This window comes from Pseudorca crassidens, chromosome 11, assembly GCF_039906515.1.
Source record: "Pseudorca crassidens isolate mPseCra1 chromosome 11, mPseCra1.hap1, whole genome shotgun sequence".
NCBI classification, from domain to species: domain Eukaryota; kingdom Metazoa; phylum Chordata; class Mammalia; order Artiodactyla; family Delphinidae; genus Pseudorca; species Pseudorca crassidens.
This window is the reverse complement of record NC_090306.1, coordinates 35521281-35541675: the sequence shown is the minus strand read 5'-3', so window position 1 is coordinate 35541675 and position 20395 is coordinate 35521281. Positions and strand designations below refer to the sequence as shown.

Sequence of the window (20395 nt, the reverse complement as noted above, 5' to 3'; positions counted from 1 at the left end):
AGAAAACAAAAATACAGTGGCAGATATAAATTCAGCTACATCCATGATAGTATTAAATATCAATGGATTAAATAATCTAATCAAAAGGCAGAGATTGTCAGACTGGATAAAAAATAAGATCCAACTATATGCTGTCAACAGAAAATATACTTTAGATTCAATATACAAATAGGTTGGCAATTGTAAAAGATATAACATGCAAACAGGTACCATAACAAATTGGAGTGGCTATGCTAATATTAGAAGCATCCTATTTAAATGCAAGTCTTGCCTCCCCATCTCCCTTCTCTGTTGTTTATCTTTATCACTAATCACCATGTGACTTATTATATATTTTAATTAGTTGTTTATTATCATCTCTCCTACTAGAATGTAAGCTCCTTGAAGGTAGGGTTGTGGCTTTTCTTTTGACTTTTTTTTTCTCTCTGTTTTATTCAGTGCTGGTCAACTATGTATCTAGGACAGGTTCAGGCACACAGTGGGAGTTCAATAAATATGTATTTAATGAATGAGCACTATGGGCTCTGATCTAGTTGCTAGGGATAGCACAGTGAATCAAACAAAAGTCTTCCCCCTCATGCAACTTAATTTATAGTGGAAAAATTTTTTTAATGGGAAGCATATTTTAATTGAGCCATATGTTAAGCATAATGTGGTAAGCATGGTAAGAACTAATGGAGATGATTGCAATCATTATTCTTTTTTCAAAGCCAAACCAAATTTTAACCATATGTTTATTTCATTTGCTCTCAAATTTACAAATTAATGTAAATTTGGCTAGATATAAATTATCATCTATTGTTTTATCATTATCATCCATTTTCATTCTATTTAGAGAAGTAGAAACTGCTCATGCTTTATCAAATATTTATACGGTTTTTAAAATTGTTTTTCAAAAGGTCTGATTTTGCCAAGTATATTTATAGATAATTCTTACACTCACAAGCATAATGTAATAGAAATGTTTCACTTGTTTCTAATTCTTCTGAACTTCATACACTTATGTGGAGAATTACTTAATGGTAAAATATATCCTAAACCCTTGTAACAGATTTCAAGTTTATATTTCATTTATTTCCCATGATAGGAAGAAATTATCAAAAAAAAGAGGTGAATCTAAATTAAAACTTCTCAGGGAGCGATACAAATAAATTCTGTTATGTTAAGATTAAAGTGAGCAGGTTTAAGATATGCTGGGATTAATTCTTTTTCATTTTTTAAAAAACAGGAACACTCTATTCACTTTTTTTTTTTTTTTTCTCCCCTCTGGTGACAACTGAGAACATATTTCTATGCCTCTTCTTTATGCATGTGAAAGAAATTCTGACAACTGCAAGTTTGGTTAAAAATATTGTCAACAATGACAAAGATAAACAGGTTATTTTATCAAAACAATCCTCTATCTTCCTTCATGTTCTATGAGAAAATACGCTGATGTGTGATATTTGAAGACTAGTGATGACAAATGGCAATGGTAATAACTTATACACAAGGAAAAGTACCCACTTGCTCTTAATTAGTTTTTGTCTGTTAGAAAATCTTAATATGAGAGAAAAAAAAAGGTTGAGGTGCTAGACTTCTTTAAAAACCTGTTTTGAGGAAATTCAAGCCAGATAAGAACATATTCAGAAAGTAAAAAGTTATGATAGTAAGATTTAGGTGCTTAATCTTTATGATTAATTGTACCTTTTTTTAGAATGCAGAACTATAGTGCCTATATAATTGGATAAAAAGGGTCATAAATAATAAGTTATAGATGCCATTTTCCAAATCTACCTTCCTTATAATTTTTTCCTAGTACATTTTAGACTTAACACGTAGCTCAAATAAGAAACCCAGGAGACCTCTCTTTGCTTCCCCATTATAGATTTAGACATGCTGCTTCTTCCTCTATAGCTTTAAAACATTTAGTTTGCTGTGGTTTTCTTTACTACTAAAACATTGGGATTGTCTGTTTTAAGAAAATTTTCAGGGTCGATGATAAAATTATTAAAATATCCAGGTTTTTTTTTGTTTGTTTTTGATGAAAGAATTCATCTCAAGGGCTTCCCTGGTGGCGCAGTGGTTGAGAGTCCGCCTGCCGATGCAGGGGACACAGGTTCGTGCCCCGGTCCGGGAAGATCCCACATGCCACGGAGCGGCTGGGCCTGTGAGCCATGGCCGCTGAGCCTGCACGTCTGGAGCCTGTGCTCCGCAACGGGAGAGGCCACAACAGTGAGAGGCCCGCGTACCGCAAAAAAAAAAAAAAAAAAAAAAAAAAAAAAAAAAAAAATTCATCTCAAAATATGAACAGATTAATCAAACAAAAAAAACTCACCTGTCTTTGCATCTTTCCAGTCATCTGAAAGAATAGTCTTGGTCTGGATAGTGTATTTAGATATAGGACTATGATTGTCTGAACCACGGCTCCAAGTAAGTCCCACAGAAGTGGCCCTAATGTCTTCTATTCTCAGACCACCTGGAGGGCCTGGAGGGCCTGAAATGAAAATTTGAGTAATGAATCAATGAATGCCAGCTAGTGAATTAAGTACACATTAGAATACAAAAATGCCCTCTTTGCAATTAATCTAAAGAACATATACACGATGAAATCAGTGGTGTCATAGTCCATTTAAACATAAACTATAAGAAGCAGTAATAATGGTGTTTATGGTTTTTACTAAATGCTTTCGTGATGTCTCTTTTTATGAAAGGAGATAAATTCTGTCCTTTAAAAACGGCATTATTATTATAACAAACATATGATACTCCTTGACTCATAAAATGCATTTGGCATCAAATGAACCTGACATAACAGATTGTAGCATAGCGATAGTTAATGGATGTTTGCTGAATACATGGATCAGAGCTGACAGCACAGTCCAGATATGAGGGTAGTCAGTCGTATGTTTCATTCTGTCTACCCAAAAGGAGGCAGGACATATAACTCTAAACGTTATAGATAATTTATGTTACTTGGAGTAGAAATTTCTGAGAATGCTTGTATGCATCATTTTGGATAATACATTTCATGTTAGTTAAACTAATAGAAATAAATAATATTAAAAGAAATATTTCTATTTATATAAAATGTAGAAAACAACTGTCAATTCAGATAAACGAGGAATGATCTGAAAACATCAAATAATATACTGAAGAGTCTTAGGCCAGAAGAATTATTACTGCAGAACATAAAACAATGTTAAAAATAGGCTTTCAGAGATGCTTCGTAATTCAGTATTAATATTCTTCTCTAAACTGAGAACACTGTTCTGGGTGGTAGAGATGACAAGATAAATGAGACATAACTTTTAGATTTTGAACAGCACTTTGTCTTGAAAAGGGTGAATTGGCCCGGTAAATAAATAACAGTAATAGACAGTAGTGAATGCCAGGATTATGGCATACATGGTATACAAGATACTTATACTTTGCATCATGATTTCTTCTTTGTAAAACTGTAACAAAACGTCCTTTAGGTGGTAATGTGGCATCTATCACTTACAATGCTAAAGAAGGCTCTCAGTTGCCAGAGAACTCCTAGAATAGACATTTCAGACAGTGACATCACTTGTTTTCTTTGTACCAGAAAGGAGGCCATCCCCAACTGAATAGGCATAGTGAGTATAATAATCAACAACTTTTTTAAGTGGCAACTTTTTTTGTTGAAAAAGTATTAAATAAAACAAAGTTTTAATCTTTTAGCTGAAAGTAAGTGCCTTCCTATTTAAATGTCAGATCAGATGCTTTGTCTACTTGGCCTTTTTTCTCCGCATGGGCTTTGGTCTTTGCAAAGGTATAGAGAACACCACAAACCTTCACCAGTTTCCTTGCGGTTGGTCCCAAGGAGGAAAACGTGTGTGTAGATCGACAAAACTGCATTACTACTAATATTAAAATAACACAGGACACAGCCTATTGATGGTAGTAAATTTTATTTGGAATTATATAACAAATTAATAAAGGTAAATAAATTTTTGTAAATGTATAATCTGTAATAGTATTCTTGTACTTCCTGATGTTAATTAAAAGTAATAATAATACACCATCCACAATTAATGAAAATAGCCACATAAATTATATAAAACACATTTGATATTCAGAAAGAACACATTGTATTTTTCATATGTAAAAAACACATTGAAATACTATGCACATTCTTGATCAGAACCACCAAGTTCCTTATTTCACATGAAGTATAATCCCAAGTCAATTACTGAGTGGAATATTTCAGAGTATTAAAATTAAAAATTAGAAATGAAAAATAAAAATTTTAAAAGGAAGAGAAAGTCTTATAGTGAAGGCATTCAGACACTTTTTCTAAGCATAAAGTTATGGCATTCAGAAAATGTTAAAGGGAATTTAAGGCAAAATTGCCATAGGTTTGTCTTTTACCATTAAAGTGAAAATCATTTCCCTACTATTATTCTGTGAAGTTCTTTGATGGCAAATGAATGACCTTCGCAAAGTCAGATTAAAGTCACATACTATTAGTGTATTTGTTGGGACATTATATGCATGATAATTTATCCAGTCACCCATTCACTGAAGAACAATATTGTTGAGCAAAAGACTGTAATTATACTTATGCATTTTTTTCTCTGATACATGCCTGGTCTATAGTGAGTTCTTAGTAAATATTTGGTGGAGACATAAATAAATTTATCACATTGACCTTCAGACAGTTCTGTAAACATAACAGTCATTCACAATACAATCTGTATTGAAATACTGTATCATCATAAGAAGGTGAAATTGAGAAAACAAATGGAAAGGAGTTGGTTGATATTCCCAAAACCACTGTGTGGCAATATTATTTGGTAATGGCTCACTTTGATATAAAGTAGATTTTTCCATCTAGTAATTAAATACAAATATCTCCCAGAAAATACCTGAGAGAAAATATACTATTAAAGAGCAGAGATTTTAGAGTTAAAAAAGGCTTGACTTTAAATCCAGTTCCTTGATCTATCTTGGGCAAGTTTCTCAAATTTACTCAACTTTCATTTTCTCATCTATAAAATAGGAGTAATAAAAATTGACCAGATAGGATTGTTGTTAGGATTGAAAAAAAACCTTTAAAGAATGTAGTGTTAGGCCTGGTCCACAGGAAGTCCTTAGTAAATTTTAGCTATTAATGTTATTATTGTTACACCTGTAAGAGCTTTCTGGGCATCTGAACTATAGGACAGGAGTAATACTTGTTAATAATTAACAGGGATTTGTTTACCCGATTGTTCATTCATCACTTGTTTCCACTCAAAAGTAAGGTATTTCTAGTAAATTTGATGGAGGTGAGGAATGGCTGGGGATGTGAAGGCCCTCTAATGTGTACTAAGGAATCAAGATGCAGAAAAAATAGAGTGGTTCTATGGAGACAAACTGGGCCAGCCCTGCACTGTCTCCCAGAAGGAAGGTTTTCTAAGCAGTGTAGCTGATGTTACTTGTTCAGATTTTCTGTTCAGAATGGAGAAAAAAGTGTTGTGGTAGAAAATGAAATAATGCAGCCACTAGTTCCTCAGCACAAAGGCAGGCATTTAGGAACTGGCAGTCCTTCTGATTCTTTCTTCGGTGACAAAAAAGCAATACATAATTCTGACTCAGAGTCTGTTTGTTTCTTTTTTAAGCTCTCATCACTGTGCAAACACTTTCAAGAAATCTTTAAGGAAAGAATTGAAGCTAGGGAAAATGTAAGCGAATAGACAGCTAGATACAGGTTATTTCACTATTACTCTATCGGTATACCTTTCCAGTTTCTTAGGTGTCCTCAGGCAGATAGCTAATGATTGCTAAGAACACTATATATACCAAATTTAAATTATCATGAAACAGAGAAATTGGTCAGAGGGAAAGGACCTTTGGAATTTGACCTGTATTTTAAATGCATAAGTATATTAGATGACAGATTATTTTATTCATCCATTTTTTTCTGTCTTTTGTTTTTATCATTAATGATCCATAGTGGGAATAAAAAAAGAAGGAACTGGAATATTTCTCTGACTAACCCTGCAAAGGCTTTTCATCAGTTCTCACTATTAGTAAATACTAAAGGAGTTGGAAAGAGAAGAAAATGAGAAAAAGAGATAGGAAGGAGGGGATAAAAAGTTATTCCAAGTATGCTTTTTGGTTTTAGTTTTTATGAATATGGTTTTATCTATACTACTTGCATACCCCCCATGCCCTGGAGTTCTGATATTCATTTTATTAAGCTTATGTATCATGTTCATAAAACAGTGCTGCTATTTTTGTTTTCCGATTCTTCCAAATGCTGACAGATGTCGTTAAGTGTGGACATCACTAACTGTGTTAGGCCTGTCCAGCTGACTAAATTCCTCCTTTATAAATTAACAGTACAGACTTCAATGTTGATTCTTTACATCTTCTTTTCCTTTTCAATATCATAGTGTTCAACCACTACCTTTCTGTACTTCTTCAGGTAGAGGCTGCCACTATGGACTGTTCTTCCTTTTTTATTTGCATTACCCTCTATCTTTCAATTCTTGTTTTTCACCATTATAACCTTTCTCTCTGGCTTTAAATATCTCTCTCAGAGATTACTGACTGAGAAAGCTCCAAAAAATCTCACCTATGGGGGATAATTAGTAGTCTATCAAGATCCTTGTTAGTGTTATGTTTCTACATTGTGAGTTCTTCAAAATCAGGCAAAAGGAGTCTATAATTACTGAGGCTTTTTTCTGTCACTTTTTTTTTACATAGTGGAGGCTTTGGAAATAGCCAGAATGGTCCTTTATCATCTGTGGTTCAATGTAGTTTCACTGGCCACATCCATATTCTCTTTTCCTAAATTTTTCTAGGTTCTCAATGTTTTTACTATTAAATCACTGACTACAGGCAAATATTGAAAACATTTGGCTATGTAATGTAGGTCACACACACTTTAGAGATCACTGAAGCCAATACCTGTACATTTTACAAAACGTTGCTACAGTTCAGAAAGGTTATTGCCAGAATGAAACAGTTGGTCTGTGACAGTACAGAAAAAGACAAGAGACTGAGTTTCCTGGTACAACCCAGGCAAAGCGAGAAGAAGCCCGTTTGAAATTCAAATCATGCAGCCCAAACGTGTCTGTCCACAAAAAGCCTGCAGAGAACTACCTGATAACTAGCACATTTATACTGTGCTTCTCTTGGATTTGCCTGCATTTTTAAAAAAGTATGAACTCATAAGAGCATAAAATGTTAGTGAATCCAAAAAAGGAAATTTATATTGTTTATTTTAATAAAAGTAATATATTTTACTAAGTAAGGAAATTTATATTGTCTATTTTAATAAAAGTAGTATATTTTACTAAGTCCTTATTATATCTGAGTCATTGCTAAATCTTTTATAATTATTACAAATAATGCTATGATGTAGGCACTATTATTTTCACTATTTTACAAATGAGGATACCCAGATATGGACAGATTAAATAAAATAGCCACAGTCATCCAGCTAGCAAAGGGCAAAGCTAAGACTTGAACTCAACTGATTTGCCATGAGACTTTTCATTAACTATAGTAAAAACAATCATTTAAAAACAGCATTAGCAGCTTCAAATTCAAAAATGGTATTTACTGCTTTTTTTTAGAGACCTTTTTTGTTGGGGAGAATATGAATTACTTGGGCACTAGTGCATATTGTGAGTAAAATGACAAAAACTGCGATATATTGACTGCAGCTTTTTAAATCATTTTGTGATCTGTTAATTCAGATAAGTGAAGGTAAAGATATCACCCATTTATAAATTCCTACTACATGCCTAGTTTTTTTTTATTATCATGAAGGGATTTGTTAAACTTTCCTGAATTTTACTAGTGTTTTTAGAAAAAAATACCTATGTGTGAACAAAATACAGATGTGATTTCCACTCAGTTTTCTTTCACATGTAAAGTAATTAGAAGGAAAAATGAACATAAATACAATTATTTCTCAATTCTGCCATTTCTTCTTTAGGAATGTAGTAACACTCAGTGAAGTAGTTTTTAGACATTTGAGGAAAAATAGCAGGAAAAAAATTATCAAAATGATTATTCACACATTATAAGCTGACTGTATTTTCTCAATCAATAACTGAGACTAATTTTCCCATAAGTCCAGTGGGATAGAAGATTTGAAACTGGGATCCTCCAGGATTAAACACGATGGATGCATAGTACCCATGACTATACCCCAGGCGTCACTTGAGTCAGCGCCAATACTTAGGCAGTAACCCTAACGCACCTTCTCCCTCCAAAAGGCTGACTGGCTCTCTAAATACCTGTAGTTAGAACTGGACCCCAAAAAACTGCTGGTCCTTCTTGGACTCCACTCCGCATAGCACACATTTAATGCAAGCCTTGGCACTAAGCAGGAAAGACATCTCAGTGTCATCTTATTTCCATTTGTAATTACTCCATAAGTAATTAAAAGCAAAGCACCACATATGAGTATCTCGTGGTTCACTGTTCATTTTTACCAAAAGAGCAAATTTTAATGAAAAGTTTAAATGTTAAGAAAACAAAAAACTTTCAGTACAAATTATCATCCTTTTTAAAATAAAATAATCTGAAAATAACAATGCTGAAACAACATCAGTTATTATCAAGGCACATGGCTTCTTCTTTACCAAAACATGTCAGTTAGAGTCTCTTTATTACTACATGCCCGTTCTTGCTCTGAAAATTAGTTAAGACAACAGCTTTATTATAAGGTAATAAAACACAAATTTGTGTGCTCTTGTTAAAGCGTTAAGACTGTACTAAGATGAAGCTGAATATTAAACATCTCTACCATTTAATAGGAATATAGTAGTTTTTCAACCTCTAAAATTGGTATTTTAACCTCTTACATTGTTAAAAATGAACATAGATCACTATTAGAAATGAGAATGAGGATAAAGGAGCTAAATGAATCTATGTAATTCTAGTTGATATTGAAGCAGTTTATCTAAACAAAAATATTCTCCTTTTCCTGCCACTTGTCATAATTGTTATGTGGTTTCCTTTCTAATTTTTATTCTGTCTTTCCAAAACTATATTCCTATCTGATCTTGGTGGTATACTTTCAGTGATGGACTATGGACCACAATGCTGGTTTATGCACATCTCCATGGCAACATTTATGGATACGTGACAATTTTGAATTATTTTAAAATATCTTATTAAAATGACAGTTGCCCTAGATCTCCAGTCTAAATCCTAAGATGCTTCCTTCTATGACAATAATTAACACTAGAAAATGAAAAATGGTGGAAATAAGTAACATTTTGAGCCAGAGGCATGTATTCCTTTACGATGACTAATCAATTATTTTTTAACTACATACATATTTAGGGGTCATTACATATCTCTCAAAGCTTTCCTAAGAGTTCTTCCAACCACAGATGGGAATTTTAGAGTTACTAAATGAGAAGTTCATATAATATCCCACCCTTAACCATAAACCTGTTTAAGAAGAGCAAATTATTTCTTGTGAAGAAATAAGAATTTTAAGCATGTCTCTTTGATCAAAGGGCAGAAATGAAAATATTTTCAAATAATGAAATTCAAGCAGTTCCAGAAAGAATTATATACACTTCAATTTTAATCTGCCATTTCTGTTCATGTCCTTCCAAAAAGTCTTGACCTTCCTCTCAAAACAAAAGATCCAAGAAGGCTGATGCTAGGAGTTAACAGAATTAAATATGCATACGTGCTGTTAATGGCTTAGTCATCTTCACTTAAATCTTGCTACTGAGATGACAGTTTTCTCCACATGCTGACCAATTTCACTTCCCAGTCCCAGGAATTGTTCCAAAAACCTTACAGAGCCATGGGTGGTCTTCAGTTGTTTATTGCTGCTTTTGATCTTTTCTTGCCAAAGAATATATGTGGCACCAGGATACAAAAGGCCACTGGAATAATGCCCCTTAGCTTACATCCTAATTAAGATGACTCATTAGTGAATTTGACAACAACAGTGTTCATTACCTGCTTGGGTAAATCAAACAGTCCATTCAGTGGCAACACTCCTGTATTATAATTCACCAGTTCTTCATTTTTTTTTTCAGATAATGAGCTAATTTCTGAGATATGTAATTTCAAAGAAAAACAGGATATGAAAACACAAAAATTTTACTTGGCCATTATATGATGTACTGGGTTAGTTCAGTAGGCATTTTTCAGATATTAATGAAGCTATGCAATTATATTTTAAAATATCATTCTGCTCAAAGTATGTTTAAATGTTCAAAAAGGAAAAAAATCCTCTAAGAACTAGATTTTGGCAGGGGGAACTGCAGAAGCTACAAGATTGAGTTAATTAGTAAAATCTAATATAATATGTTAAAAAAAAAAAAAAGGTTTTCCCACAAAGAGTGAGTGTCAACGATCACCAGGTTGGAGGCAGGCTTGCACAGACGGGGAGAAAAGGATCCGCCATGTTTTTCTCTCCATCTTTTCTGTTTTTACCTGCAAGAGGAAAGATCAAGGCTGAAGGGCAAGTGTGGATGCCCATTTAGGAGCAGGAAGCCATATACTTTAGGAATTTGCCAAGTATCCTTAATGGGTAAGTTGAAATAATGAACAAAGAAAAACATCTTCTAAACACTGTAGATGGGAGTCCAAAAAGGAGAAGGCTGAAGTGACAAGCCTTGGCCCAATCAAACCTGTTTCCCTCAGAAATAGTGACTGACTTTGTAAGGAACAAGAGTTGTAACTGGATCCCTTCCTCCCCTTAAAAAAACCCTCAAATTCCTAGAGCCTTTGTAATTCCACTCCACATAGTACAAGTCTACCTACCCAAACCTATGCTCATGCCTTCAAGGCTTCTAAGTAAGAAAAAAATCCTGAGGATAAATTTAAGCAGTGATTTATGAAATTTAATCAGAGGTTGGGGCTGGAAGTCATGGGAACCTGTGTCTTGATTAATATTATATTTATTGTTTATGTCTATATAGACATTAATAGCAAAAGGGAGGGAAGTAAAAGAAAATGTTTATAGAAAGTCATCATGGGCAACGTGTGAACTGGAGCTGTTCTTCTCTTTCATAAATATGGACTCTGAGGCTTATGATGATTAACCGACTGGCCTAAGACCACAGGTTATTCAGCAGGTGAAGTGCATTTCTAATCTATGTTTGCCTAATGCCAAAAGCCATACATTTTCCATTGTGCCATGCGGATCTTTTAATGACTGTATGCGTATATTAGTATAACTATATTATCATAGAAAAGTATGGTATTAACAAGATGATCATCCTCCTATGTTCCCTAACCATAACTAGGGATAGTTTGATTATTATAATTAGACCACTTTATAACTACTAGTGCCCCCCTGGTTATAGTTATTTAAGTAGGAGAAATAGTATCTAGGAAAACTGCTGACTGCTTATTGCAAATTTAGTCCTATGATAAATGGTAACAAAGGTCACAAAAACGCACTTGTCTCTTACATTTGTCTTTCAAACATAAGAGATTTCCAAGTCTTTTGATGAGAATTGAAATTGCTAATTTTAAATATATTCTTTTTTTCTCCCTTTTAAATGAAGTTTTGGTAGTTTTGTGGAGAGAGGGGGCAGTGAACAGTCACACAGGGAGCCTCCCCAAACTGTCGCACATTGGAGTGCCATTTCTTGAATTAGTAACAGAGGCTTCCAACCTCTGCAGGAACATATCAAACAGTGGTCCTCCAACTTGTTTAAACCACAAACATCAGAAGTACCTGGTGTGTTCCAAACAGGGACAGCCCCTTGCCCCAGAGAAATTCTCAGAGATGTGCGGGGCGGCTCAAGCACTAGCTGTTGAGAGCCACTAAGACTGTAGTGAGATGATGCTCAGAAGTATATTCCTTAGTGTGACAGAGCCCAGACTGTTCAATGACACACAAGGGATTGCTACCTTCTAGTGAGTCACAAGTTATTTGCTACTAAGAATATTGAAAATTCATAAGTTTGTACATTAGTTTTTTGTGTAAAAATGAAGTGTATTCAAGGTTATCCTTTTAATTATGCTAGCTCTTGTTCACTGTTCACTTTCATCCCAATGCATTTTCAGATAAGGGAGTTGGTATTCCAGCAGTGCCCTGGGAAATGCATGTGGGCCACAACGAAGTCCCTCACCTCATCCCATGTCAACAGAGTGACCATGACAAGCATTGGGCAATTAGAAATTAAAATGGTGTTTTAATTTTTTGGAAAAAAAAAGACCCTTTGGATTTATTCCACAATCTTCATTCACTCATGAGTGTATTGGGCAGTTAAAATTATAATAGAAAGGTACTGTGGCAGAGAGAAGATTGGGAGCTCCCTGCTGTGTTGATCTAATGAGATGTCCTAAGCCAAATTTAGATAACGGATGGGAGACGGGGTTCTGTCACACAAGGACCGGATCCTGTAGTCACCTCTGAAGAGGAAATAGGGAAGGCACAAACTATGGAATAGCTGGATTTGTAGGATACCAATGGAGATTCCATAGTTGCTTGTAGTACCCTTTTACATTTCTCCCTTTCCCTTTGAGTACGTCTCTATTAATCCCAGTGATGATGGTAGTTTGGACCTGTGTGATAGGAATTTAAAAGGACTAAAATGGAATTTAAAAGGACTAAAAGGACCTATGTGATAGGAATTTAAAAGGACTAAAATCTCCTCTCTAAACCTTGTTATACTGACCACAGGTTTAGAGGGTAAAAGTTTTCTCTGAGTTTCCTTCATTTTCATTTACTTAGGTGTAAGAAATTCTGTGACCCAATCAAATTCCCAGGGCCTGGTCTGATGAGGTTGGCTGGTGGGAAGGAGATAGATGGTGGTGGCAGGAAGCCAGTCTGCAAAAGGTACCATGAGGAAATAATTGCACATTCCTGAGACTTGAAATGGCAGACTTTACAAAAGTCACACCAAAAAAATAGTTTTGCTTAAAAGGAATTTTATACCATTGAGTCTTATATTGGTTATTTTTTCAATAATGAAGCTAAAGCATTTTGTCTTCTTTTTTAAATAAAATGAACCAAAAAGAGAAGATATTATGAAATTCTAATTTCAAATAACTTAAAATTTTACTCTCTGAATTAACTTTGAATTATCAATGCTTCAGAGTATTTGGGTGGACAATTTAACAAACAAACCATATACCAATGTGAAACAGATGTACAATAAAATTATCTGATCTGATTTTTATATTCGGGAAGTTAAACACTAAAGAGAAGTGAGAAAAAGTAAGTTATGTAGTGAATTTGAAACACTGATAACTGGCCAAGTTCTGGCTTGCATGTGAACTCTGAGGAATATTTTCTTTTTCTTCTTGTTTTAAACTTCCTTTGCCTATGAATGGATTACCAGTCCTTGCATGACTACCACACAGCAGTTTTGTTAGGATGACATGATAAAATTTATATGAAAGTCCTGTAGACACATACATTCTAATCTAAAACACTTAAACATTTTGAATGTACTATTTTTAAGGCCAAAGAACACATTATAAAATCAAGCTTAAAACCATCTACTATGATTTATTGTTTTTGCTGTTGTAATTACAATTGTATGACGTTGACTACATGAAAATAATTTTAATTATTATACCTTTCCCTTTTTATTAGACCATTCATAAATATATTATGGGCAAAAATAAAATTGCAAAATCTGTATCAGTAACTTTTCTATAGAATAAACATTTCTTACCAAAAAAGAAAAAAGCCTACATTTTAATTTTTCCACATTGATTATTTTATCTCATTGAATATATCTGAATTAGTGTTTGATTATATTATGTTACAGCAATGAACTGGGTGTTATATGTGAAGCCAGACTGCTTATATTCAAATCTTGTCCTTTTACTTAGTAGCTAAATGATCTTGGGCAAGTAACTTAGCCTCTCTGGTACTCAATTTCCTTATGTGTAAAATGGGGATAATGATCGTATCCATCTCTTAAAATAGTGTTGTTAAAATTAGCCTTTAGGGACTTCTCTGGTGGCGCAGTGGATAAGAATCTGCCCACAAATGCAGGGGACACGGGTTGGATCCCTGGTCTGGGAGGATCCCACATGCTGCAGAGCAACTAAGTCTGTGCGCCACAACTACTGAGCCTGCGCTCTACAGCCCACGAGCCACAACTTCTGAGCCCGCATGCCACAACTACTGAAGCCCGTGTGCCTAGAGCCCATGCTCTGCAACAAGAGAAGCCACAGTAATGGGAAGCCTGAGCACCACGCGAAGAGTAGACCCTGCTCGTCGCAACTAGAGAAAGCCCATGCACAGCAACAAAGACCCAACGCAGCCAAAAAATAAATAAAATAAAATAAATTAAAAAAAAATAAGGCTTTAATAAATATTACGTATCCTAACATAATATAATAAATATATGCTATGTAATTTGTATTTTGTTATAAAATATACTATATAATTATGTCATATATTATACATTAACATATAATTACATATCTTTATTTTTAAATTTTATATTCATAATATATGTCTTTTCACAGGATATAGATTAGAGTTGGAAACATATTTTGCCAGCATAATTAAAATTTTTTTTTAAATATGAACTAATTGCCATTTATTCATGTCCATAAAGACTTTTGGATATCACTGGTTATCTGTACTGCTTGTAATTTGATGTAATTGTCAGCATAATTTGACATTACTATCTGGTAAGTAGACACTGATGTATAAAGCCCATGATGGGTCAGTGAAGTGGAGTGTCTAAAAGCCTGCCAGACTATTAAGTTCGTAAATCTTTCCTGCTTTCCCTCCTGGAATCAGAGTGAGGAGAAGCAAGTTTGCTGATTATTTTTTAAGGGAATCATGGATACAGGCTGACTGCGTAGCAAAGAATAAATTCCAGTTTGCCAAAAGCTGATCAGTTTGATTATAAGACAAAGAGAGTCAGGAGCAATTGATTGAAGAAGAGAAGAAATCCTACAAGGAAACTTCTCTCACTGTACTCCAGTGAAGAAAAAGAAAAGTAATCTAAATTTATATCAGTGCATCCTTCACAGTGTTATCTACCAGTTTATAACCCTCACACAGTTATGTTTCAATTTTTGAATTTGTAAAATGAAGGGATAAACTAAATCACTTTCAAGATCCATCTTAAAGCTTAAAATATCATGACTCATTCTGAATGAACTACATACTTTGTTGATATATTTGAACACTTCCTTGAATTTATGTCAATTTACATCGAACTGACTTTGAAAAATACAGTTTCAAATTATTGATGTACTTCATAACTTTAGTAGTAATTGGGAAAGCTGCTACTTTTACTAGAGCTTTTATCAAATAGAACTACGTGTAAGTTCTAGCTTTGAAACAATCAGGCTACCTTGTAAATTCAGATACACCTTTCAGCTCATTATTTCAGCTTTAACTTACAACAGTTATGGAGAACTGGCCCTTAGCAGCTTTTGAATTTGTTGATTCTCAATGGAAATGAGAAAGCTTAATTTCTGGGCAGGCTTCACTATTAATAGATGTATGGCTGTGGTTTAGTGCCAAGTGGGGTCAGGATGCCTCCGAATGGCGCCCTGTCAGTCGTTGCTCCAGCCAATGTGGGCAATGAGGGCCATTTTCCTGTCTCAGTCCTGCAAGGACTGACGAGATGGAATCTTTAGTCTGTCTCTGTGGCAAACTTTCTTGGCCAAAGCAAGTGGAAAGCAGAGGCAATTATCCAAGTATCTGAGGTAAATGTGTGTTTTTCTGACCCAAATACTTGAAAAACTACCTCAACTATTCTCTTTGATTTGACTCTGATGATCTGGACACATCTTTCTGCCTGTATAAATGAATCTCTTTTCTGGATGTCTTCACATATGCATGTGTGTGTGAGGCAGGTGGAGGTGGTAAGCTGTGTGTGTACTCGTGCATCTGTCTGGCTTTGTGTGCACATCACGTGCAACTTTTTAATCTGTTCTTCCTAATTTTATAGTGATTAAATTAATTAATTTAAAAGTCCTTTTGAATTAATTTAGGCATGCCATGCTTAAATAATAATTTTGAACATAAATCCACATTTGGTTATTAATAATAACTTGAATATAGGAATTCTTGAACACTGGGTAAATATTTATGCCAGATACCGCAGAAATCTAAATCCTGATTTAGCACCAAGAGTTCCACTAACTTTTAGCATGACAGCAGACTCACCGTCTTTTTGCTTTCACAAATAGCCAGGGTCCCTGAGTTAGCCATACAAATAGAATGCTAAATAATCCAACAGGTGGTAATTTAACCTTTTAAAATAAATGTCTTTGGCTTTATTTTTCCCACAATGTTTTAAAAACCCAACTACTATTTATTAGCATGTGCTGGACAATGGATAGGAAAACAAGAAGAGCAGAACTGCAGTCAGTAACTTTCACCATTTAGTAGCAGCAATTCTAGAACAGACTTGGTAATCGTTTGGGTACTATACCAAATTAACTGTTGAAAGTTTTAGTGTATTAAACTATTAAAATTTTAAAGCACTAACTACAGAAGTTTTAGAAATTAACTATAGATTTTATTTATTCTTACAATCTGGAAGAAGCCTAGGTTCCAAAATGATTATTATGAAATAGATGGGTAATACAAGACAAGTCTCTTTCTCTTGAAGTCTAAATTTTGTAGTATAAAGGAATGGAAATTTTCTAGATGACCTCCAGGATTAATTCTAGATTTAAAATTGTATATTCCAATTTTAACATAAATGCAGATATTTCATGTAGCTACTCTGAAGAAGTTGGAAGGAAAAAAGATGTAACTGGTGCATGATTTTCCAATAATAGGACCATTAGAACTCTTTTATCTGAGACAAAGAAAATGTTTACTTCCTATTTTTTAAGAAAGAGTACTAATTAATCTGGAACAACATCTCTAAGTAAATGGTTCAAAATTGTTTGCCTGGATAGCGAAGAGAGGTGTGCTCTGGATATGAACTCTGCTAACATAGAACATCTGGGAGTAACAAATACTCAAGAGCATTTTCTGTAGAAAAGACCATTGGCCAACCATTATGATTGTTTAAAATACAGCAGTATTATTCAGACTAAAAAGTATATTGACAGCTTCCAGCAGGTTATTTATTTGGCTATAATACCTTAACTTAGCCAACACAGGATTTAAAAGTGGGTTAGTCATCAACCAAAATGACCTCCTTAAGAAAGAATCTGGTAACCATGTCATTAGGCCAAGTACTAAAAACTTCAGGGGATTACATCAAATAAAGATGACATCTAACATATCCATTTCCATTCTGCAACTGTATTTTGGCATTAGAAATACACACACACACATTTTGGCATTCATACATACACACATGCACACACACAATATTCTAATCTAAATGAAAATCTACATAAAACTATGAATATAAGCTTTTAATATAAAAATATAAACAATACAAACTTAATTTGGAGATGCAATGATTTACACAGTTTTGTATTATCCACTGGACCTTTAGTTACACTTTTTCCTAAATGTTTCCAAATTTCACATAGCACAGGTTAGTGTTGAGAATCAGACTAAAGTCTTTTTCTTTTGTTTGTTTTTAAATCTCAGCCTTGTATTAAGAAATTTTGTTTAATATGGTATATAAGATGTAAAAGAGGGGGCAGATGTGAAAAGTATAATCATGATTGCATTTTCTGTTTTGGCAATTTTAGTGACAAACATTATGTTCAGCCAGGTGTCAGGAAGGTCCTCCTAAAGGTCGGTAGCATTGCCAAGGATATTTATAATACAGCAGAAATGCCGTGGAAAGTAGTAAAAAACAGACGTCAAAGCCTCATTTCTTGCTTTTGTGGCCTAATTTTATGGTCCATTTTTGAATGCTGTCCAAAAGTGCACTCATAAAAGAGAATTTAGATTTGGCAAGCTACATAAATGCTCCCACAGGTGCTGTCAGATAAATCCTGAAACACCTTTCCTTCTAAATGACACTTTTTTTTTTTAACTGAAAAGCACTAAGTCCTCCAGAAACATCTTTTGCTAAAAACATTCATACAGGGCTGTAGATGTGCATCAAAACTTACTTGATGAAACAACCTGAAATACACTTTTGTGGGACCTATTTAGTACAACCTTTATTACAATAACAACAACAAAAAGGAAATTTGTATCGATCCTCTTGATTTGGAGTTTTATATAAGAAGCCTAAAACCATTTGAAGTCTAATAGCTGGTTCTTTTTTTTTAACTAAAAATAGTTTTAAACTGTAAAGGTCTTCTAGATATTAAGCAGTTTGTAGCTGTTTGAGTTCTAAATCTCTTTGGCTATATTATATGCACCTCTGTTTTAAAGTTTTATTCTGAAATTACCTCTTTCACTAATACAATAATAATTTAAATTGATGTCAATATGTGCTCTGATAGAAAAAAAATTAGTAAAATCTTTTATAAATTACTTGAAATGCCATATTACCAAGAAATGGCATTACAATCTCTTGTAAAGTTATCTTCATTTTTATATCAGTGCTCTAGCTGGGAAATATTTCATCATATATTTTTTTTTTTTATTTACTTACTGTTGATACATAGATTGAGTGGTTCTTGATTAACTTTAGAGTTTTTGAAGCTATCTTATTTGGTGTGACTTAAGGCTTAAGTGTAGCTGTGCTAAAATTATATGAGGGTAAGGGAAAAAGGAGTTAACTCTTTTTCTCACCACCTGGACTACCTTCCTGCATTTCCATGCCACTCCTGTCCTTACATCAGAGCTCCCTTCCCTGACTTCTAGCCAAATATTCATAACAGTTTTTCAATTGTCTGTTGATTGACTTCTATTTGGTTTGAACAGGATGAATTGGAGGAAAAGGGGACCTTACCATCTTTTTGAAACACATTTCTAATGTAATTTACCCATTCCATAAACAAAATAATAGGACTTTCAAACTATTTTCCAAGAATTCCCTAGAACAATAATTTCCAAAAACCATTTAAAGACCACTTCATCACAAGCATCATGGGGCATTATTAAAAATACAGATTTGCCAGCCCAGGCCAGGTTTAAACACTTGGTCACTCTGGAATGCTGTAATTTGATGCCCTCCGTAATGACATTCTTTAAAAATATATCCAGTATTTATTTAAAGGGGAGACAGACATGCATAGGGAAAAAGGAGTGAAGGAGGGTTCTGGGGAAAGAAGTAGAACACACACTCTCTTCTACTGCCTTCAGTAATTCAACCCTGGTTCCAAAGCTGCAACCCCACTAGGTCCTTCCCAGGCCTGGATCCACTTCCTCAGAAGGCAGTTTGGTGGCCACCACTTGTTCAAACATTACCTCTGGGTGTGCCATACTCTTTGCCTTCTAGTAATATTATACTATTTTTGAAAAAAGAGCCCATATGTACATATTTTCTTTATATTTTCAGTGTATTTTATGTCCAGTGATTTTTTTCTTAAACTTTTTTTTGGAGATAATTATAGATTCACATGCAACTGTGAAAATTAATACAGGAAGGTCCTGCATATCCTTCACTCATTTACTCACCATAACTTTCTGTATAACTAAATACAATAACAGAACCAGAAAATTGACATCGACATAATCCATCAACCTTATAGTACAGATTTTGCTAGTTTTACATTCATTCATTTGTGTGTTTATGTGTTTGTTTAGTTCTAAGAAACTTTTAGTTTTATCACATGCGTAGACTTCTGGGACCATGACCACAGTTAAAATACAGAACAATTTCATCATGAGGATCCCCTGTTGTACACTTTCATGGCTACAGCTACTCCCCTTCCTCTAGCCTCCCTAAGCCACCATTAATCTACTCTCCATCTCTATAATTTTGTCATTACAAGAATGCTAAATAAATGGAATCATACAGTATGTAACCTTTTGAGGTTGGCTTTCTTTCACTCAGCATTAATTCCCTTGATATATATCCAAATTGCACACATCAATAGATCATTCTTCTCTTATTGCTAAGTAATAGTCCATGGTACTAATATACCACATTTTGTTTAACCACTCACCTGTTTAAGGGCATTTGTTTCCAATGTTGGGCTATCATGAATAAAACAGCTATGAACATTTGTGTATATATATTTTATGTGGACATAAGTTTTAATGTCTTTGAGATAAATGTCCAAGAGTGCAACTACTGGGTCCTGTGCAACTACATGTGCAACTACATGTTTAGAAACAGCCATACTCTTTTCCAGGGTGGCTGTACAATTCTACATTTTCACCAGCAATGTGTGAGTGAGTGACTCTGTTGTTTTGCATCACTATTTCTTTTTTATTTTAGCCATTCTTATAGGTATGTAGTGATATATCACTGTGGCTTTAAATGTGCATTTCCCTAATGGTTAATGACATTGAACATCTTTTATGTGTTTATCTACCATTTGTATATCATCTTCAATGAAATGTCTGTTCACATCTTTTATCTTTTTTCATATTAGGTTATTTTAATTTTGAGTTTTGAGAGTTATGTATATGTTTTACATACAAACCTTTCTTGGATATATG

General features: G+C 34.0%; 1 protein-coding gene across 5 annotated transcripts in view; it reads right to left on the bottom strand.

Moving 5' to 3' along the window:
• CNTN1 (contactin 1) overlaps positions 1-20395 on the bottom strand; it is a 371063-nt gene that overhangs the window by 84969 nt on the left and 265699 nt on the right. For 4 of the 5 annotated variants that reach the window (XM_067696189.1, XM_067696191.1, XM_067696187.1 and 1 more), the window contains one exon: positions 2318-2476. In XM_067696189.1, the coding sequence (XP_067552290.1) occupies positions 2318-2476 (159 nt within the window). Of the gene's footprint in view, positions 1-2317; positions 2477-8412; positions 10411-20395 lie in introns of those variants that run through there. The other variant, XM_067696192.1, reaches the window with a different exon arrangement.